The sequence below is a fragment of the Equus asinus genome, chromosome 13 (assembly GCF_041296235.1).
Source record: "Equus asinus isolate D_3611 breed Donkey chromosome 13, EquAss-T2T_v2, whole genome shotgun sequence".
Lineage (NCBI taxonomy): Eukaryota > Metazoa > Chordata > Mammalia > Perissodactyla > Equidae > Equus > Equus asinus.
In genome coordinates this window covers 19,316,361-19,331,892 of record NC_091802.1, presented here as the reverse complement: position 1 = coordinate 19,331,892, position 15,532 = coordinate 19,316,361, and the positions used below count along the sequence as shown (strand labels likewise).

Here is a 15,532-nt window from a genome sequence, read left to right as displayed (position 1 = left end):
TCTGCCCCTTCTCAGTGGGCACTGACTTTCCCACACAGACTCATGGAACTAGAGAAAGGAATTTTGATCCAACTGGGTTTTGAGATTCTCATCCTTACCAACACCTCCCTTAATCTCACCAGATTCAGGGGACTCTTCGCCATTAGAAAGTTTAAGAGTAATTGATCCCAAAGCAGATACCTCTAAAACACTCTCCCTAAGGAACCAAGAAAAAACTTAGTATCTTCCCCCAAAACTGGCAGTCACACTTGACCCCTCCTCTCCTCCATCCCCCATACCAGTTGGTCACCGACGATACCGAGCCTCCCTCAGTTGCTCATGTCTGACACCTCTCTCCATCTCCACTGCTTCTACCCAAGTTCTGGCCTCCATCCATTCTACCACGACAGCTCCCTCACTATTCTCCCCACAGCTATCCTTGCTACACCTGAAAGCATTCTCCATAAGCAGCCAGAGAGATTTTCTAAAATCTGTTCCTATCACTCCTGATTAAACTGTTTCATTGCCCTTAGGTTGAAGTTCACATTCCCTAGCGTGGCACACAAGGGTAGGTGACCTGGCCCCTGCTTACCTCTTCTGCTGCTTCTCTCAATATTCATTCCCACACACTGTCCCGCAGCCTATTCTCCAAATGTGTCCTTCTCTCTCCAATCTCAAGGCCTTGACAATTACAGCCTTCTCCTTCCTCTCGCCTCCTCTGTACTCATCTTCTACCCAGTGTCAGCTTTTCCTGACTCACTCCCAGGCCTGTACTTGAAGTCCCTCTTCTTTGCCCCATAGGATCCTGTCCGGGCCCCTGTCATTGAGCTTCTCAAATGGCACTGTCATTGTCTGCTACTTGACCATCTCTCCCATTAGACTATGAGTTCCTTGGGACTGGGATTATGTGCTGCTCACTGCTGGATCCCAGGACCTAGCACACAGTAAGTGTTCAACAAATGTTTATTTAATAGATAGGTGAGCGGAAGGATAGCCAGCCCTGGTTGTCTAGTGGTTAAGATTTGGCACTCTCACCACTGTAGCCTAGGTTCGTTTCCTGGTCAGGAAACCACATCACCCATCTGTCGGTTGTCATACTGTTGCGGCTGCATGTTGCTGTGATGCCGAAAGCTATGCCACCAGTATTTCAAATACCAGTAGGGTCACCCATGGTGGACAGGTTTCAGCGGAGCTTCCAGACTGAGACAAACTAGGAAGAAGGACCTGGCCACCCACTTCCAAAAACTGGCCATGAAAACTCTATGAATAGTAGTGGAGCATTGTCTGATAGAGCCCTGGAAGGTGAGAGGATGGTGCAAAAAAGACAGAGCAGGGTTCTGCGTTGCTCTACACAGGGTCACTAGGAGTCAGAACTGACTTGACGACACTAACCACAACAATGAGTGGAAGGACAGATGGCAGAAGAAGAGCTGCTTCTCAGGCCCGCTGAGTGATTTCTGTCAGGCCCCAAGTCTATCCTACCACTGTGGCTCACCCCTATTCCCAGGAACCTTGTCTAGCAGCTACAGGGACACAGGAAGAAGGTGTGAGCCAAGCATTCTGGACGCACACTATGTGAGAGGGAAACCCGAGGGGCTGTCTCTCCCTGGGGCCCTCTGAACAGGCCATGGAGAGGAGCCACGGGGCCTGGCCCCCATCGGTGTGCAGAAAGAGAACAGATGGCCAGCCGGCTCCCTCAGGGCTCCCTGGGGACAGGCAACGTGTGGACACAGTTGATGGATGGCCTGGCGGGCAGGGTGGCTGCCAGGAGCTGTCCCTGTGGGGCTGGAGTTGTCAGGGTACCCCTCCCAGGATCCTGGAGGAGGCGGGAAGACTCTTTTCTTGGCATGGAATTGGGATTAGAACTGCTGCCAAGAAAAGGAGCAGGAGTAGGAGTGGGAGGAAGAGGAGGAGATAGAGGATGAGAGCCGCAGAAGAGGCTGCAGCACTCCCACACCGGCTCCGGGGTCTGTCCCGGGAAGCTGGGATGCGGGGCTCCCTCTGCTCCTCTCTGCTGTGGTATGAGTCTCCACACCCACCAGGTAGGAAAAGATACGGGTTCTCTCAATCCTATGCTTCTCATTGTCCTGTCAGATGGCCCTAGGAGACTCATGAGGATGGGGCTTTCCACTGTGTCCCCTGCTGGATCCCCCAGGCATTAGCCTGGGGAAGAAGTCCTCTGGGCACCACCTGGGCTTGTCCCAGGGGGGCTAGAGCAAGTCAGCATTTCAGAGATACCAGCTGTAACCTGGAAGCCACCAGGGCCTCCAAAGTTAAACCTTCTACTTCCCCAGGGATGGGGTAGCAGCAGCTAGTTGGGAAGGGAGAGTGGCTGGGAAATATGAGAAGCCAGGAAGATCCCTGTGCTATAAAGAGAAACTAAGCAGCATCTGGGATGCCAGGCTCAGGGCCCCATAAAGGCCTGCGCTGTTCAGCAGGGAGCTAGCAACAATCCCCCCAGGGATTCATTCTTTAAGAAGAAGAAAATTCCATCTGTTAAAAGCAATGTTAGCCTGGGAGAAAGTTGCCACACATAGCAACATGGTATAGTCTTTGGTTCTGAGACAAAGACCATTCCCTCTAAGAGTTTAGTTTCGCCTGGTGGCTAACACATAGTAGGTGTTCGATGTGCGTTTCTGGAATAAATGAGTCCAGGTCCTTCCCTGAACTCCACGGCAGGCTCCCTCCCACTCACTACTCCTTCCTGACTGGCAAAGCTGCCTGACCCACCAGCCCCGGGGTAAAGAAAGATCTGGAACCCAACTCCAGTGCTTCCTGCCAGACTCTGACCCTGCTGCTCCCAGGCCCTCCAGGCCTGTTATGCCGCGAAGCAGAGCAGCCCTCTGAGCATCCACTTCCCCTCCCCAGGAGAAAGCTAGGACTGGGGCTCTGCCTGCTTCCTTAGCATTTCCTCCCACTTCTGACTTTGACACATCTGGCCGGTCACTTAGTGCTGAAAGGTCCTGGAGAGGCTGTGCACTGGTTAGGTTGCAGGGACCAGATCTGGACAGTCCTAAAACCCACAGTTGGGAGAGAGGGATGGCCAGAAGCCAACTTGTCCTTCATGCACTGTCGCCAGGCAGAACGTTCCAAACTGATATGCAGCCACCCTATCAAAAGACCCCTGGGGTTAGAGATGTCCATCCACCTAGAGACCAGCTCACGCTCTGATCCAAATCTCTTCTGCCCCTGTGTCACCCCCTCCACTGCTGTTTTGTGTGCACAGGCTAACAGTTGGGGTCTCAGGGGTAGTCAGGTCACACAATCCCTGCAGACTTTTCTGGGGCCAGGCTTTTTCTTCTTGCAAGAGAGGTCATAGAGACTCTTGGAGCCCAGGGGATCTTTATAACCCAGATCCAGTCACTCCCCGGCTTCAAACCCTACAATGATCCCATTTCACTGGGATAATATCTAAACTCCTACCATAATTTACAAGGTCCTCCATGGTCTGGCCCCTGCTTATCTCTGCAACCTTACCTGGTATTCAACTCCTCACTCACTCAGGGGCCAGAGGAGGCCTGAGGTCATCGCCCCGGAAGCTACCAAAGCATTTTCATCTCCAATATCTAAATCACATGGAAATCCTGTACTTTAGTCCAGATACCAGTCTAGGAGTAGACTAATAGTCCAGACTGTTTCTCATATCTGGAAGTGGCACATGTTCACCTGCATGCCCCAATTTAGGGCTCAGGAAACATGGTGCCCAGACCTCTAACCCACCCTTGTATCATGAAGCTTGTATCACAGAGTCTCACTCCTTGCTGAGGTCACTCCTCCTCGAGGCCAGGTAAGTTGTCCCCGGAGCCCAAGGAGCGGCACGGCTCCATCACTCACACACTTGCTGGCTCTGACTGCAGCTCTTACGTACCCCCATCATGTACCCAAGTACAACCACAAGAGATGCCAGCATTCCCAATCCCTGCCCCCCACTGCCTCCCGGGAAACACTCACATTGGCTGGCTCCCTGCGGGTTCCCTCGCCACTCCGCAGCCAGCTCCGGCTCAGCTCGCTGAGCTCTGGGATGGGTTGCACCTTGAGCCGCACACTGTCCCCAGACTGCCGGATCATCTCCACAATCTCATCCCTGGACTTGCTCTCCACGTTGTGCCCATTAATCTCCATCAGACGGTCACCTGGCACCAGCCCCAGGGCCACATCCTTGGTGCCCGCACCGGGCTCAGCAAAGTGAACCACCCTGCGATAGACCTGGCCCTCTGGGCCCCGATCCAGCATGGTCGTGCGCCGCAGGGAGAAGCCAAAGTCTCCAGTGGGCCGTCGTTGCAGCTCCAGCTCCCTGAGGGCAGGGAGTGGTGGGGGCACCACAGGGGGCAAACGCAGGTCAGCCTGGAACCTTTTAGTCACCAGCTCAGGGACTTGGGACCGGGGCCCTGGTCGAGGGATGCCTGGGCCAGGATGCTGCATCAGCTGTCCCTCTAGAGTCCTCGCCTCCACCTGCGGAGAAGGGGCAGCAGAGTGCTCTGAGGGGGTGGAGGTTTCTGAGGCACTCTCATCCCGGCTCCGCTGGGAGAAGGAGAAGCGCTTGACAATCATCTGTGAGTTCTGCTTGGCCAGAGAGCCGAACTTGGCTGCCCGCTGCAGCACAGAGCCACGGAAGCTGCCTTCCTCACCCTTGAGGTCATCACTGGAGCTGGCTGTGCTTAGGTGGCCCGAGTCCAGGATGACACTGCCCCTGTTGCTGTCGGAGTCGATGTCAGTCAGGTGCAGGTCGGAGCCGCTGGCCACCTTGATGGGGATGGGGTTGGAGATTTCCAGGCGCGTCTTAGATTCACGCTTGGAGGAGCGGTTCAGGTTGAAGAATCCACGTCGCAGGCTCATCTCCTCCAGGCTCCGCAGTTCTGCCGCTGACATCCGCTCCTTCTTCTCCTTTTTCTCCTTCTTCTCCTTCCGCCCGCCATCTTTGTCCTTGTCTTTCTTCATTAGGTTAAACATGGTGGGGGTGCTGTTTTTAGGGGTGATGCCCCCAGAGAATTATGGGTGCTTGGTACAGGGCCTTTCTGCCCCACCTTGCTGCTGCAAACAGAAAGAGATAGAGCAAGGTTATTTAAGCAGAGTGTCTACCTGTGTCTCCCGTCCAGACATGGCCAACCAACGAGCACAGCTGCCCCTCACTGAGTGCGGGCTCTGTGCCAGCGTTCTGCTTCACACAATACCGTCTCAGTGAAGTTAATCCTCATAACACTGCTATGGGTAGGTCTATTATCACTCCCATTTGACAAATAAGGAGACTTGAGGTTGTCAAAGTCCCGACTCCAAAGTCTGTCATTTCCTGCAATCCTTAATAGATCACGGCTTAGGTGTGCACAGAGGTGGCATTTGGGAGATTGGACCTCCTGGCAAGAGGATGCCATCAAGCTAACTTGGGACCCAGCTTATGATTCAAACACAAAGGAAAAAGGAAAGGACTCTGCACCATCGCCTCCCCACAGCCAATGTCCATTAAGGCAACAGGCATCACATGCTCCCGGGCTCCTTCCTAAGCCTGTTATCCGTAGAGCAGCAGCCTGAGCCACTGCCTGACAGAAGACCTCAAAGAACCAACATTTATGTAATGACTACCACTCGCCAGGCATAATGCTGGGCACCTGACCTACACGGTCTCATTTGAACCTCACAGCACCTCTGCAAGGTAGGTATCATTATCTCTACTTTACAAAGGAGAAAACAGGGCTCAGAAAATTAAGTATATGCTAGTGGTCACACAGCTAATAAGTGGCAATGCCAGGATTTGATGGCAAATACTGTCTTCTCTCTAGGGCCTCGGCGCCCAAAGTGAAGCAGGGAGGGAGGGGGAAGTTTCAGACTGAAGAGAGGACAGACAGCTGAAGGTGGGGGTGGGGTCTGCTGGATAAACAGGATCCTGAAAAACTCACATCCTTTTCCCCAGACCAACACCTAAATATAGCCTCAGGAAGAAAGCTGTGGCAGCCTGAGAGAAAACCCCAGCTCCACGGCAGGGGCGCCTGTGGCGCCAACCTACTCCCACCCCTATGCACACCCAGCGAGGACAGGACTGAGAAAAATCCGGCAGAGGTGGAGCTGAGAGAGCCTTTCTTGTTCTAACCAGCAGGGAACGCGAAGTAGAAGTAGGCCATACCACCTAATTAGAAATTAAATGTAACTTTTTCGCTCTCCAAGAAGGCCTCCCCCTTGGATTTCTAAACACAGGACCTACAAGCTTACTCCTTCCAGCAATAACCTCTTACAAGGCCCTGGAGAGGCCTTTCCCCTCTGTGCACCCCACCCCCACAACCAGACAGGGCCCTCCAGGGTCCCCATTCTACTGAGAGGGACGCCTAACCGGGGAGAGGGACCCCAAACCAGACACAATGATACCCTAGGAAGGGCATCAAGGCCAGGAACTCCCGAGGGCCCCGGTGCACTGGCCAATTGCTTCCCTCCTGCCCAGCACCCTGACCCGTTTGGTTCCTGAGAGATAATATCCTTTCTAGAGCAGTGCTGTCCACAAGAAATATAATTCAAGCTATATATGCAATTTTAAATTTTCTATTAGCCACGTTAAAAAATGTAAAAAGAAATAAATGAAATTAACTTTAACAATATGCTTTATTTAATGTAAATATGACCCAAATATTGTCATCTTAACATGTAATCTATATAAAAAAATACTGAGATATTTTGCATTCTGTTTTCCCTATCAAGTCTTCAAAATCCAGTGCGTACCTTATACTTAGAGCACATCTCAACTCAGACTAACCACATTTCTAGTATTCAACAGTCCCATGTGGCTAGCGGCTATCATATTGGGCAGTGCAATTCTAGAGAAATCTTCAGTCGTAAAGCATCTCCAAAGAGGTGGGAAATTGGACTCAGCCACTAGCTCCCTGTGGACGTAGCAGGCACCCCTTTCCCCTTCCAACCACAGTTTCTACCTGATAAAACAAAGTTCCCTCTGAATTTTTTGGTTCTACTACTCCATAGTACCTGGGAGGAGGAAGACAGGAAATCTAGGGGGCCCAGGAAGAACAAAGCCAGGGTAGCCGTGGCCAGCTGAGTCTGGACTGATTTGGGGTCAGGCATTCCCTCTTCAGAGCTCTACTTTGACATGAGGAGTCTCTCTCCTCCTGAACGTGGGTGGGGGTGTAGCACGGACCTACCACACACCAGGATGTGGGACCTTTGGCTGGTTACTGCCCACCTTACCCTTCACCCCTTATTACCTGCACTGTCTTAAAAGGCTGGTTTAGAAGATGGCTCCAGGAGCAACTGTGGGGAAAATGAAGACAGAAACCCACCTCTGGGACTTGAGAAGACAAACAAGTATCTTGGCTTCAGTCCAACCACAGAGAACCCAACTTTTTTGGTCTCCAAATCTCACTGTGCAATCCTTACCGAGTCCTGGCTCTTTGCTGGGGGCTAGATATCTGAACAGTATCAGTGGAAAACAGGCCCAAGAATTCTGGAATCTCTGGCCTTGAGAGGTCCCTGAGAAGTAATTTCATGTAAGTACCTGTCTTGGCAAAAGCGTGCCCCTCGCTGTCATTGCGACAGGCAGGAACAACAGTCCCAGAGGCCGCACAGGGGAGAGCGCTGGCCGGAAATATCAGGAGATCTGGTATCTAGGCCTGGAGCTGCCAACAAATCACTGGGGGACCTTGAGCCTATCACTTTGCTCAAGGTTGGACTAGATGATCTAGGTCTCTTCTAGCTCTAAAATTCCAAATAGCTAAGTCTCTTGTGGACACAGGTTAGCTATTAACTTTCTGCCAAAGTTACCCCTCTCATTCCAACCCTGCGGCCTTTGCAGACTGAGTCCATTTCAGCCCTTCTCTCATCACCCCTGTCTTGCCCCTGTTACCTGCACAGCTTACAAGGTACCCCTTCCTCACTGTCATCTCGACAACTGCCAGGCCTGGCTGTGGCCTGGGTTCTCTCCTGTGCCACATGTCTGGAGCCCCCTGCAGCCTCCCCCTCCAGGGTCAGACCCACAATGCAGCTGTAGCTGCTGCTGCTCTTATGCTCCTCAGAGCCCAATTCGCCAGAGACCCGGGCTCTGTCACCTTCTTGCAGATCTTGGACTTTCTAGCATCTCCTGTCCTCAGGTCCAACATCTCCAGCAGCAATGACATCACTCTCTCCCCACTCTCCATTCCAGGGTGCAGTTTCTACCCGCCTCCCCTTCGTCTCTTACTCTTTCCGGTGAAGGTAACCTTACAGTGTTTCTCACCTTTTCTCTGCCTTTCTCACCTTTTCTCTGCCTTTCTCCCCTCACCCTAGTCCAAGAGGCCTTTCCTAACTTTAAGAGGAGGAAAGATATGTATGTAAATTAGGGTGTTCCCTAAATCATTTTGACACTACTATCCCTCAAATCAAAGCAAAGTACAAGTGACGCAGTCAACTCAGCTGCTTTATCACTTTAAGACAGAAAGCATTTTGAGGGCAAAGAGAATTCAACTCAAATATGCATCTATCAGTTCATCAACAGGAGAAACAGCTTACATATTTATATAATGGAATACTATTCAGCAATAATAAGGAAGCAACTACTTATACACACAACAGGGAATAATCTCAAAATATTATGGCAGGGACAGTAAAAGAAACCTTTGACAAAAGAGTACATACTGGTATGGTACTATAGATGTGAAGTTCTAGTCTAGGCAAAAGTAACCTATGGTGAAAGGAAAGTCACAACAGCGGCTACCTCTGAGGTAGGGAAGGGGATAGGGGTGGGGATGGCCTGAGAAAGGGCATGAGGGAACTTTCTGGGCTGTTGTTCACGTCACGTATCTTAATAGGGGTTTGGGTTGACAGGTGTATATATTTGTCAACAGTCATCAAATAGTGCACGTAGGATTTATGCATTTCATTGTGTGAAATAGTCACTCAAAAGAAAAAAAGAACTGTAAACAGATATTGAACTCTAGTTAATGATACATACACTAAAGTATTGGGGGCAAAGTATACCAATGTTTGCAATTTGCTTTGAGTGCATCAAAAATGTAAGATGGCTTGATGGCTGAATCAAGGGATAAATATGTGATAAAGCAAGGATAATAAAGCATTAAGTGTAGAATCTAGGAGGTGGAGGTGTTCACTGACTTTGACTTTTCTAAACATCTGCAGAGCTTTGTGATAAAATGTTGGGAAAAAATATGCATCTACCAAGCACCTACTAAACGCAAGGGATATAAAGATACATAAAACTAATGCAAGAGTTAGGCTTCAGATGTCAGGTAAGAAACCTGGAAACAAATCCGAGTTAACAGCTATGCAATCTTGGGCGAGGCACTTAGGGCCTCTGTGCCTCCGTGTTCCCATTTGTAAAACGGAGATGATAATAGTTCTTCCCGCGTAAGGCATGGGAATTAAATGAGATATGTATATAAGCCCTTCGAATAACGCCCAGCCCAGAGTAAGCCCTCAAGAATGATACCCAGTAGTGGCAGGACCACTCTCGCCATGAAAATGGGATGGTAGACAGGATAACAAAGTAGTACACAAATGACTATCGGCACAAGTGTGACTCAACTAAGTCTAGACATCAAATCTTAACGCTGGGCAGGACCTTTGTATACGGAAAGGAAAGCCCGAAAGAGTGAAGGCAAACCGGTGAGCACACAGCCAACCTGAATCACACCTGCTCAAGTCCAGAGGCCCCACATAGCTACTGCCAAGGATATGGACAGGCAATTCACAGATGCAGAAATATGAATGGCCAACAACCACAAACAGGTAGTCAGCCTCTGGAAAATTCACAGACGTGAAATAAAACAGGTATACTATTGTTCACTTAGCAGTTCAGTAAAAACTACCAAGATTAATAACACCAATCAGTTAGAGGATGGGAAGCAGGGCGTCTCACACGTGTTGGTGGGAGTACAAATTGGTCTAAGGAGGGCAAGTTGGCGATATCCATGAAAATATTTAAATGTACATATTCTCTGGGCAATTCCACTTATAGGGCCTCTACACACATAGTCACACAATAAACATGGCTAATCTTTGCAGCATTGTTTGTAATAGCAAAATTCTGTCAATATAAATGCCCATCACTAGGGGAATAGCTAAGTTATAGAACTGGACCATTATTAAAAGGAATGAGGTAGTTTTGTGTATACTGACCTGGAAAGATTCTATACTGTATTAAGTGAAAAAGCAAGTTGCCAAATAGTATATAATTTTGCTAAAGTTTTAAGAACTATATGTGTGCATATATATCCATGCACATTATGTATAATATTTGAGTATGCAGAGAAAAATGCACGGTCTGGAAAGAGACAGGGATTTCAGAAGGGTCAAAGCAGACTTCTGTTTTATCTATACTGTTTTAATTTTTTACAATGAGAATATTTAGCTGGTAGGGGTGTGTGTGTATTCAAGCCTAGGGGCTTTAGATAGGGGGATTATGCGTTTTTATTATATTTTATATTTATTGTGTGTATTATATATTTATATTTTATTGTGTGTGTATGTTTTATTATATTTTTCTTCTACTCTTCTGCATGTACTTTATTTCCTACATAAAAATATTTTTAATATTTATATAAAATTATACTATGTAACATATATTAAACTATAAATATATATAACAAGCTTTAGAAAAATAGTCTGGAAAGATCCATTACTAAATTTTCTCTGTGGAGTAGGAGCAAAGAGGGGTAATACTTTGGCTTTCTACCTAGTACACTTCCTGTGAATTAAACCTTTTTTCAACACAGGTTACTTTTGTGATTTTCAAGATTTAAAAAAATAAAAGAAAAATAAAAAGGACAGGCTTGACAAAGCAGTAAGCTACCCATTTAGCGTTGGAGCTGTAAACGCGGTTTGCAATGGGAAGTTCAAAGCTCGCCGTCTCATGCCTTGAAAAAGTTTCAGTGACTTCGGGGACGTGGTTAAAATAGATCTCACTGGTGTCTTGTGGCTTTAAGTGGGGACAGATTTAAGTGGGTCACCCTGCAGCTGGCAACGTAGAAACCCCAGGAAATGGAAACTATAACGTTAGAATCCCAAGACCAGGGCGTCCAGACTTGGCTGCTGTGGGTGGATACTTAGAAAGGTCAGCACCCCCCGGACCACACTCATAAATAAATACAAAGGAAATACTTTCCCAAGAGAGCCGGCCTCTCTCGCTCGGCCTCTGACCTCCCTGAGCGGCCGTTTCCTGCAGCCCCGAGGCCCTGCTCCCGGCGCTGGCCGCCACCGAGGACCGCGAGGGCGCCCGGCGGGACCCGCCCAGCACCTGGCCCGGCCCGAGCGGGCTGGGGGACGCCTGTCGCCGCCGAGCCCCTCCCCGGCCGGTTCCGCCGCGCCCCGCAGCGCCCCGTGACTCCCGCCAGGTCACAGGGAGCTGATCCGGCCCCAGGTGTGCCGCTCCTCCGCCTGCACGCTTCTCACATGACCTCGCCGCCCGCCCGCCGGCTCCCGCTCCCCTCTCCGCCCGCCCCAGGCGGCCGGCGGCACCTCCCGCCGCGATCCTGTCTCCCCAGGGGACGCAGCGATCCCGCAGGCCCGGGAGGAACCGGAGAGGGAGAGGTGCCAGCAGCCCCGCCAGGTCCCCCGCTGCTCTTCCAGGTGCACCTCCTCGGCCCATGCGGGGCCTGCCGGGGCCCGCTGGGCGCTGAGCTCCGCTAACCCGACCCACTGCCACCACCCCCACCTTCTGTGTGACCTTGAGCAAGTCTCGTCCCTTGTCTAGACCTTAGCTATTTCAACTATAAAATCTCCAAGGGCCTGAGAGTTCAGACGTGGCCCCAATCCCTAGCCTTTTCTGGAAAGGTGTTTTGCTCAACCACAAACTGCAGGTTCTGATCCTGCTCTGCCTCTGATTTGCTGTGTGACCTTGAGCCCATCACCCAACATCTCTGAATATCAGAGAATAAGAAAAATAGTCCCTTGTAAGTGACAATATAGTACCTGGCAGAGAGAAGGGGCCCCGGGCCCTGTAAAATCATCAGTCCACAATTTAAACCACTGCCTGACTGTAAGCGCTTTGAAATGTCAAGGGAATGTAGATAATTTACAAGCCACACAATTCCTACCTCAAGAGAAAGGGAAGTCAGGTGTGGGGAGGACTGGAGGCTCTTCAGGTCTGCTCCGCACTCCTCCCAATTCAGCTGCTACCACTGCACCACCCTCCCTCTAATTCAGGCTACATCCGCAAATGGTGATGGCGGGTGAGGTATGGTGAGCAGATCTTAAAGCACTCTGGGGCCTGACCCAAAGCAGGACTTAAAAGCTCCATCAAGCCCCCAGCCCAAGTCTTGGGGGAACTCGTTACTCATAGCACAGGGTAGGCTGGGCCCTCCCAGCCCCTCAAACTTCTAAACCACACCAGGTCAGAGCCCCCTGGCTTTACCCACCACACCCAGGAGAGGCCTGGGGCCCAGGGCCACCAACAGGACCCTGTTCCCATGGATGGTCTGGGTCCAGTTTGTGGCGTCCACTCAAGGTGAGGGAGGTCTTGCTGAGGACAGACCTTTGGTTTGAGGGAACAAGCACAGCCCTGCTGCCCTGGAGACCTGTGACACACCAATTCCCGATCAAAGCTTCCTGAGTTCCAGCAACAACCTGCTCCACCCGAGTAGGGTGGATTCTCCCTTTCAGACAAGCCCTGGTTCTGCCCCACCCAGTCCACCTTCAAGGGGACCTCGAGTTTTCAGGCCCAACTTCTGAAGACACATGCACCCCTCAATGAGCAGCCTCAAGCTGGGCCAGTGAAAGGGGCTCCGGGCGACAGGCTGGCTGCCCAGACTGCCAGGGACTGAGGTCAAGGGACCAGGCAGGAGCCAGGAAGGGCACATCCCCATGAGGGCTCCTGAGGAGAGGCTGGGGCACTGGAGGAAGCCCTCAGGCACACACCCTGGCACCCGAGCCAGGCCGGAGAGAGTAAACAAACTACATACTCAGAGCCACCAGGCACCAGGTCATCAACTGTTCGAAGTTCAAAGCTCCCAAAGGAAGTGACCACCAGTATTCTGCCCCTCCCACACCCACTCTCCACCCTCACCTGCGACCCGTCTCATTCCCCTAACCCCACATCACAATAGGTTCCCCATCATCTTCCTGGAATTGAGGCCCCAACTCCAAGTTCCCTGACCCCAAATGGCCAAGCACACCTCCACCCGAGGCTATATATAACCAGTCATGTCCAGCAACCAGGAGAATGTTTCCTGGAAAGCCCTCACCACAAAAGGACAGAGGGGAAGCTGAGGAGGTGGCAGGCCATTGACAAAGAGCCAGCGAGGTCTGTCAGGAAGCCAGAGACCTCGGGAAAGCAACTTTCAATATCCCCAAATAGAAAAGAGCCCCTGAACCAAAAGAGTGGGGAACATTAGGCAAGGCCCGGCCCACTGTCATGACAACAGGATACCAGCCTGCCCGAGAAAAGGGCTCCAGCCTGGGCAAACACATGGAAAGGCAGCTTGAACCTCTAGACTCAATGTCTTGCTAAGGTGATCTTGCTCTTAATCGCCTGGACGACCTTCCCTCCCTTCCAGCACGGCCCCATGCTTATCCACTCCACACAGTTCACTCTCCATGGGGGGACTGACATGCCAGGCACTCCACAAGACAAAACAAACCCACCCAAACCAGCCCAAATCACTGGCAAGGAGAAGAGGGGAGGGAATCCAATTCCATAATTTGGGGGGACCATCTGAGGGCAGGAAAGCCCAGGAGGACGGTCCCAGGCCTCCCTACACAAACACAGACCACAAAGACACTGCCAAACATGCCCTGTTGTCCAAGTGACCAGGCAAGAGGAGGACTGCTTAAAAAACAAACTGGCTGCCTCCCCCCACCCCCAACAGCTCATTCTGGCGCGCAGCCTTTCCAACTAATCAGCAGGACACATGTGCCTTGCAACAGGGTGACACCCCATCCCCCACCAGCAGCCCCCCCTACAACAAAGCCCCAATGTCTGGTGTGTCCCCGCAGGCCTTATCTCAGCCAGGAACATGACCCTCACCAGGCTGGGTACCAAGCAGCACCCCCTACACGGGGGTGGTGGGGCAGCTAACCTTACCACCTTCCCTTCCCATTGGCGAAACAACTGGCATGACAGGTTAGCAGGGCGGGGCGTCAGGACAGTCTCTCCCAGAGGCCTGAGGCTGGCTGTCCGACCTTCCCACACACACCCCACCCCTTTGCAGGGAAAGGTGAGGTGAGCAGCCAGTCACAGGGGACAGCTTGCGCTCCCTAATCCCCCAAAGCCTACCATTCACCAACCCCCCATCTTCTGACCCAAGGGGAGGGGGCCTGGGGAAGCGGGGGCTCCATTGTTTTGCCAGCTGTCTAGCAGCTGCTCCTTTGAGAGGAGCCCGCTGTCGGCCTGGCAGGGAAAGGGTGAAGGCCGCTGGGAGGGATAAAGGGCTCGGTGGAGGTGCTCGCCTTCCCCGCTGCCTTCCTCAGAGCCTTGGTCGGTCGGTCTGTCTGGGGGGCCTGGGCCTGGCCCCGAGAACCCCCCATCCCCGAGGCTGCAGCCTCCAGCCCGCAGATCGTGGCCACCTGGGCTCCCCCAAGCCCCCGGTCCCCCCAGACTGAAGGCCACCCTGCCCGGCCTCCCCGCGCCCCCTGAGCTGGCAAAAGGAGCCGGACTCCCCCTGCCCGACCCTCCCGATCGGCCCCCACTGCCGGGCTCCGCGCTCCGCGGCGCGGCCGGGGACCGGAGCCGGGAGTCCGGGCCGCTGCTTCCAGGGGACAGGGGAGGAGGAGGAGCCGGCCGCCCCGTCGCCCGCCCGCCTTCCCGGCCCGAGACCTCCCCGCCGCCCCCCCGGGCCGGGCCCGCCACCGAGCGGCCGCCCCCGCCGCCCCGCACTCACCGGCCGCCGGAGCCCGCCCGGCAGGCAGCAGGAGCGGAGACGCGGCGTCCAGCGGCCCCGGCCGGGTCCGGGCTGGAGCGCAGCGCGGCGCAGCGCAGCGCCGCCCCCCGCGGCCGCGCGGGCCGAGCCGAAAGGGAGCTCCCTGCTGGCGGCTCCGGGGATAGACGCACGGCCTGCCTGGCAGCCTGGACGCGCCTCCAGAGCCGCCCATGCGGGCACCGGGCGCTGCCCCGGGAGACCTCTGTCCGTGGCCGAGAGGCCCTGCCTGGAAGTCCTCTCTGCACTGGGCGCTCGAGGCCGCTGGACATGCCCAGGGCAGGCACGAGGGTCATGCTGAATGTATAGAACAGGTTCCGTGCAAGACTGGCACTGGACTCTGCCGGCTGAGTCCAAGAGGGTGCTGCCCAGGGCCGTGCTGTCCAGAGGAGGCAGTTGAGTCTTGCTGGCCACACTTTCCCAGGGTAGCTTTGCAGTAGCAGACATAGGGCGCTGCTGGATGGAGCCAGATGGCTCAGTCCAGGGCAGGCACTGCCTGCCATGTCCAAGGTGGCACAGGCAAAATGTACTCCCCAAGGTGGACACAGGCTTCTGGTGGCTTGGTCTGAGAGAGTCCGGCCTCAGGTGGAGCTGCCTGGGGGGGTGTACCAGGGCCCAGGGGACCCAGCCACAAGTGGCACTCACTCCCTACAGGAGTCCAACAACGCAAAGACTAACTCCTTTCAGAAGCCCTTTGGAATGAGTTCTGCTCCTGG

The 15,532-nt window shown here is 52.9% G+C and overlaps 1 protein-coding gene across 18 annotated transcripts in view; it reads right to left on the bottom strand.

Annotated features, from left to right (window-relative positions):
* Positions 1-14,914, bottom strand: part of MYO18A (myosin XVIIIA) — a 94,223-nt gene extending 79,309 nt beyond the window's left edge. For 15 of the 18 annotated variants that reach the window (XR_011493680.1, XR_011493681.1, XM_070482663.1 and 12 more), the window contains exons 1-2: positions 14,781-14,914; positions 3,931-5,010 (exon numbers count right to left, since the gene is read on the bottom strand). Coding sequence is in view for 15 of the 18 variants with exons in the window: in XM_070482663.1 (XP_070338764.1) it covers positions 3,931-4,929 (999 nt within the window). In the remaining 3 variants the exon portion in view is untranslated. Of the gene's footprint in view, positions 1-3,930; positions 5,011-14,780 lie in introns of those variants that run through there. The other 3 variants (XM_070482662.1, XM_070482672.1, XM_070482670.1) reach the window with 2 other exon arrangements.
* Between the last annotated feature and the right edge of the window lie 618 nt (positions 14,915-15,532).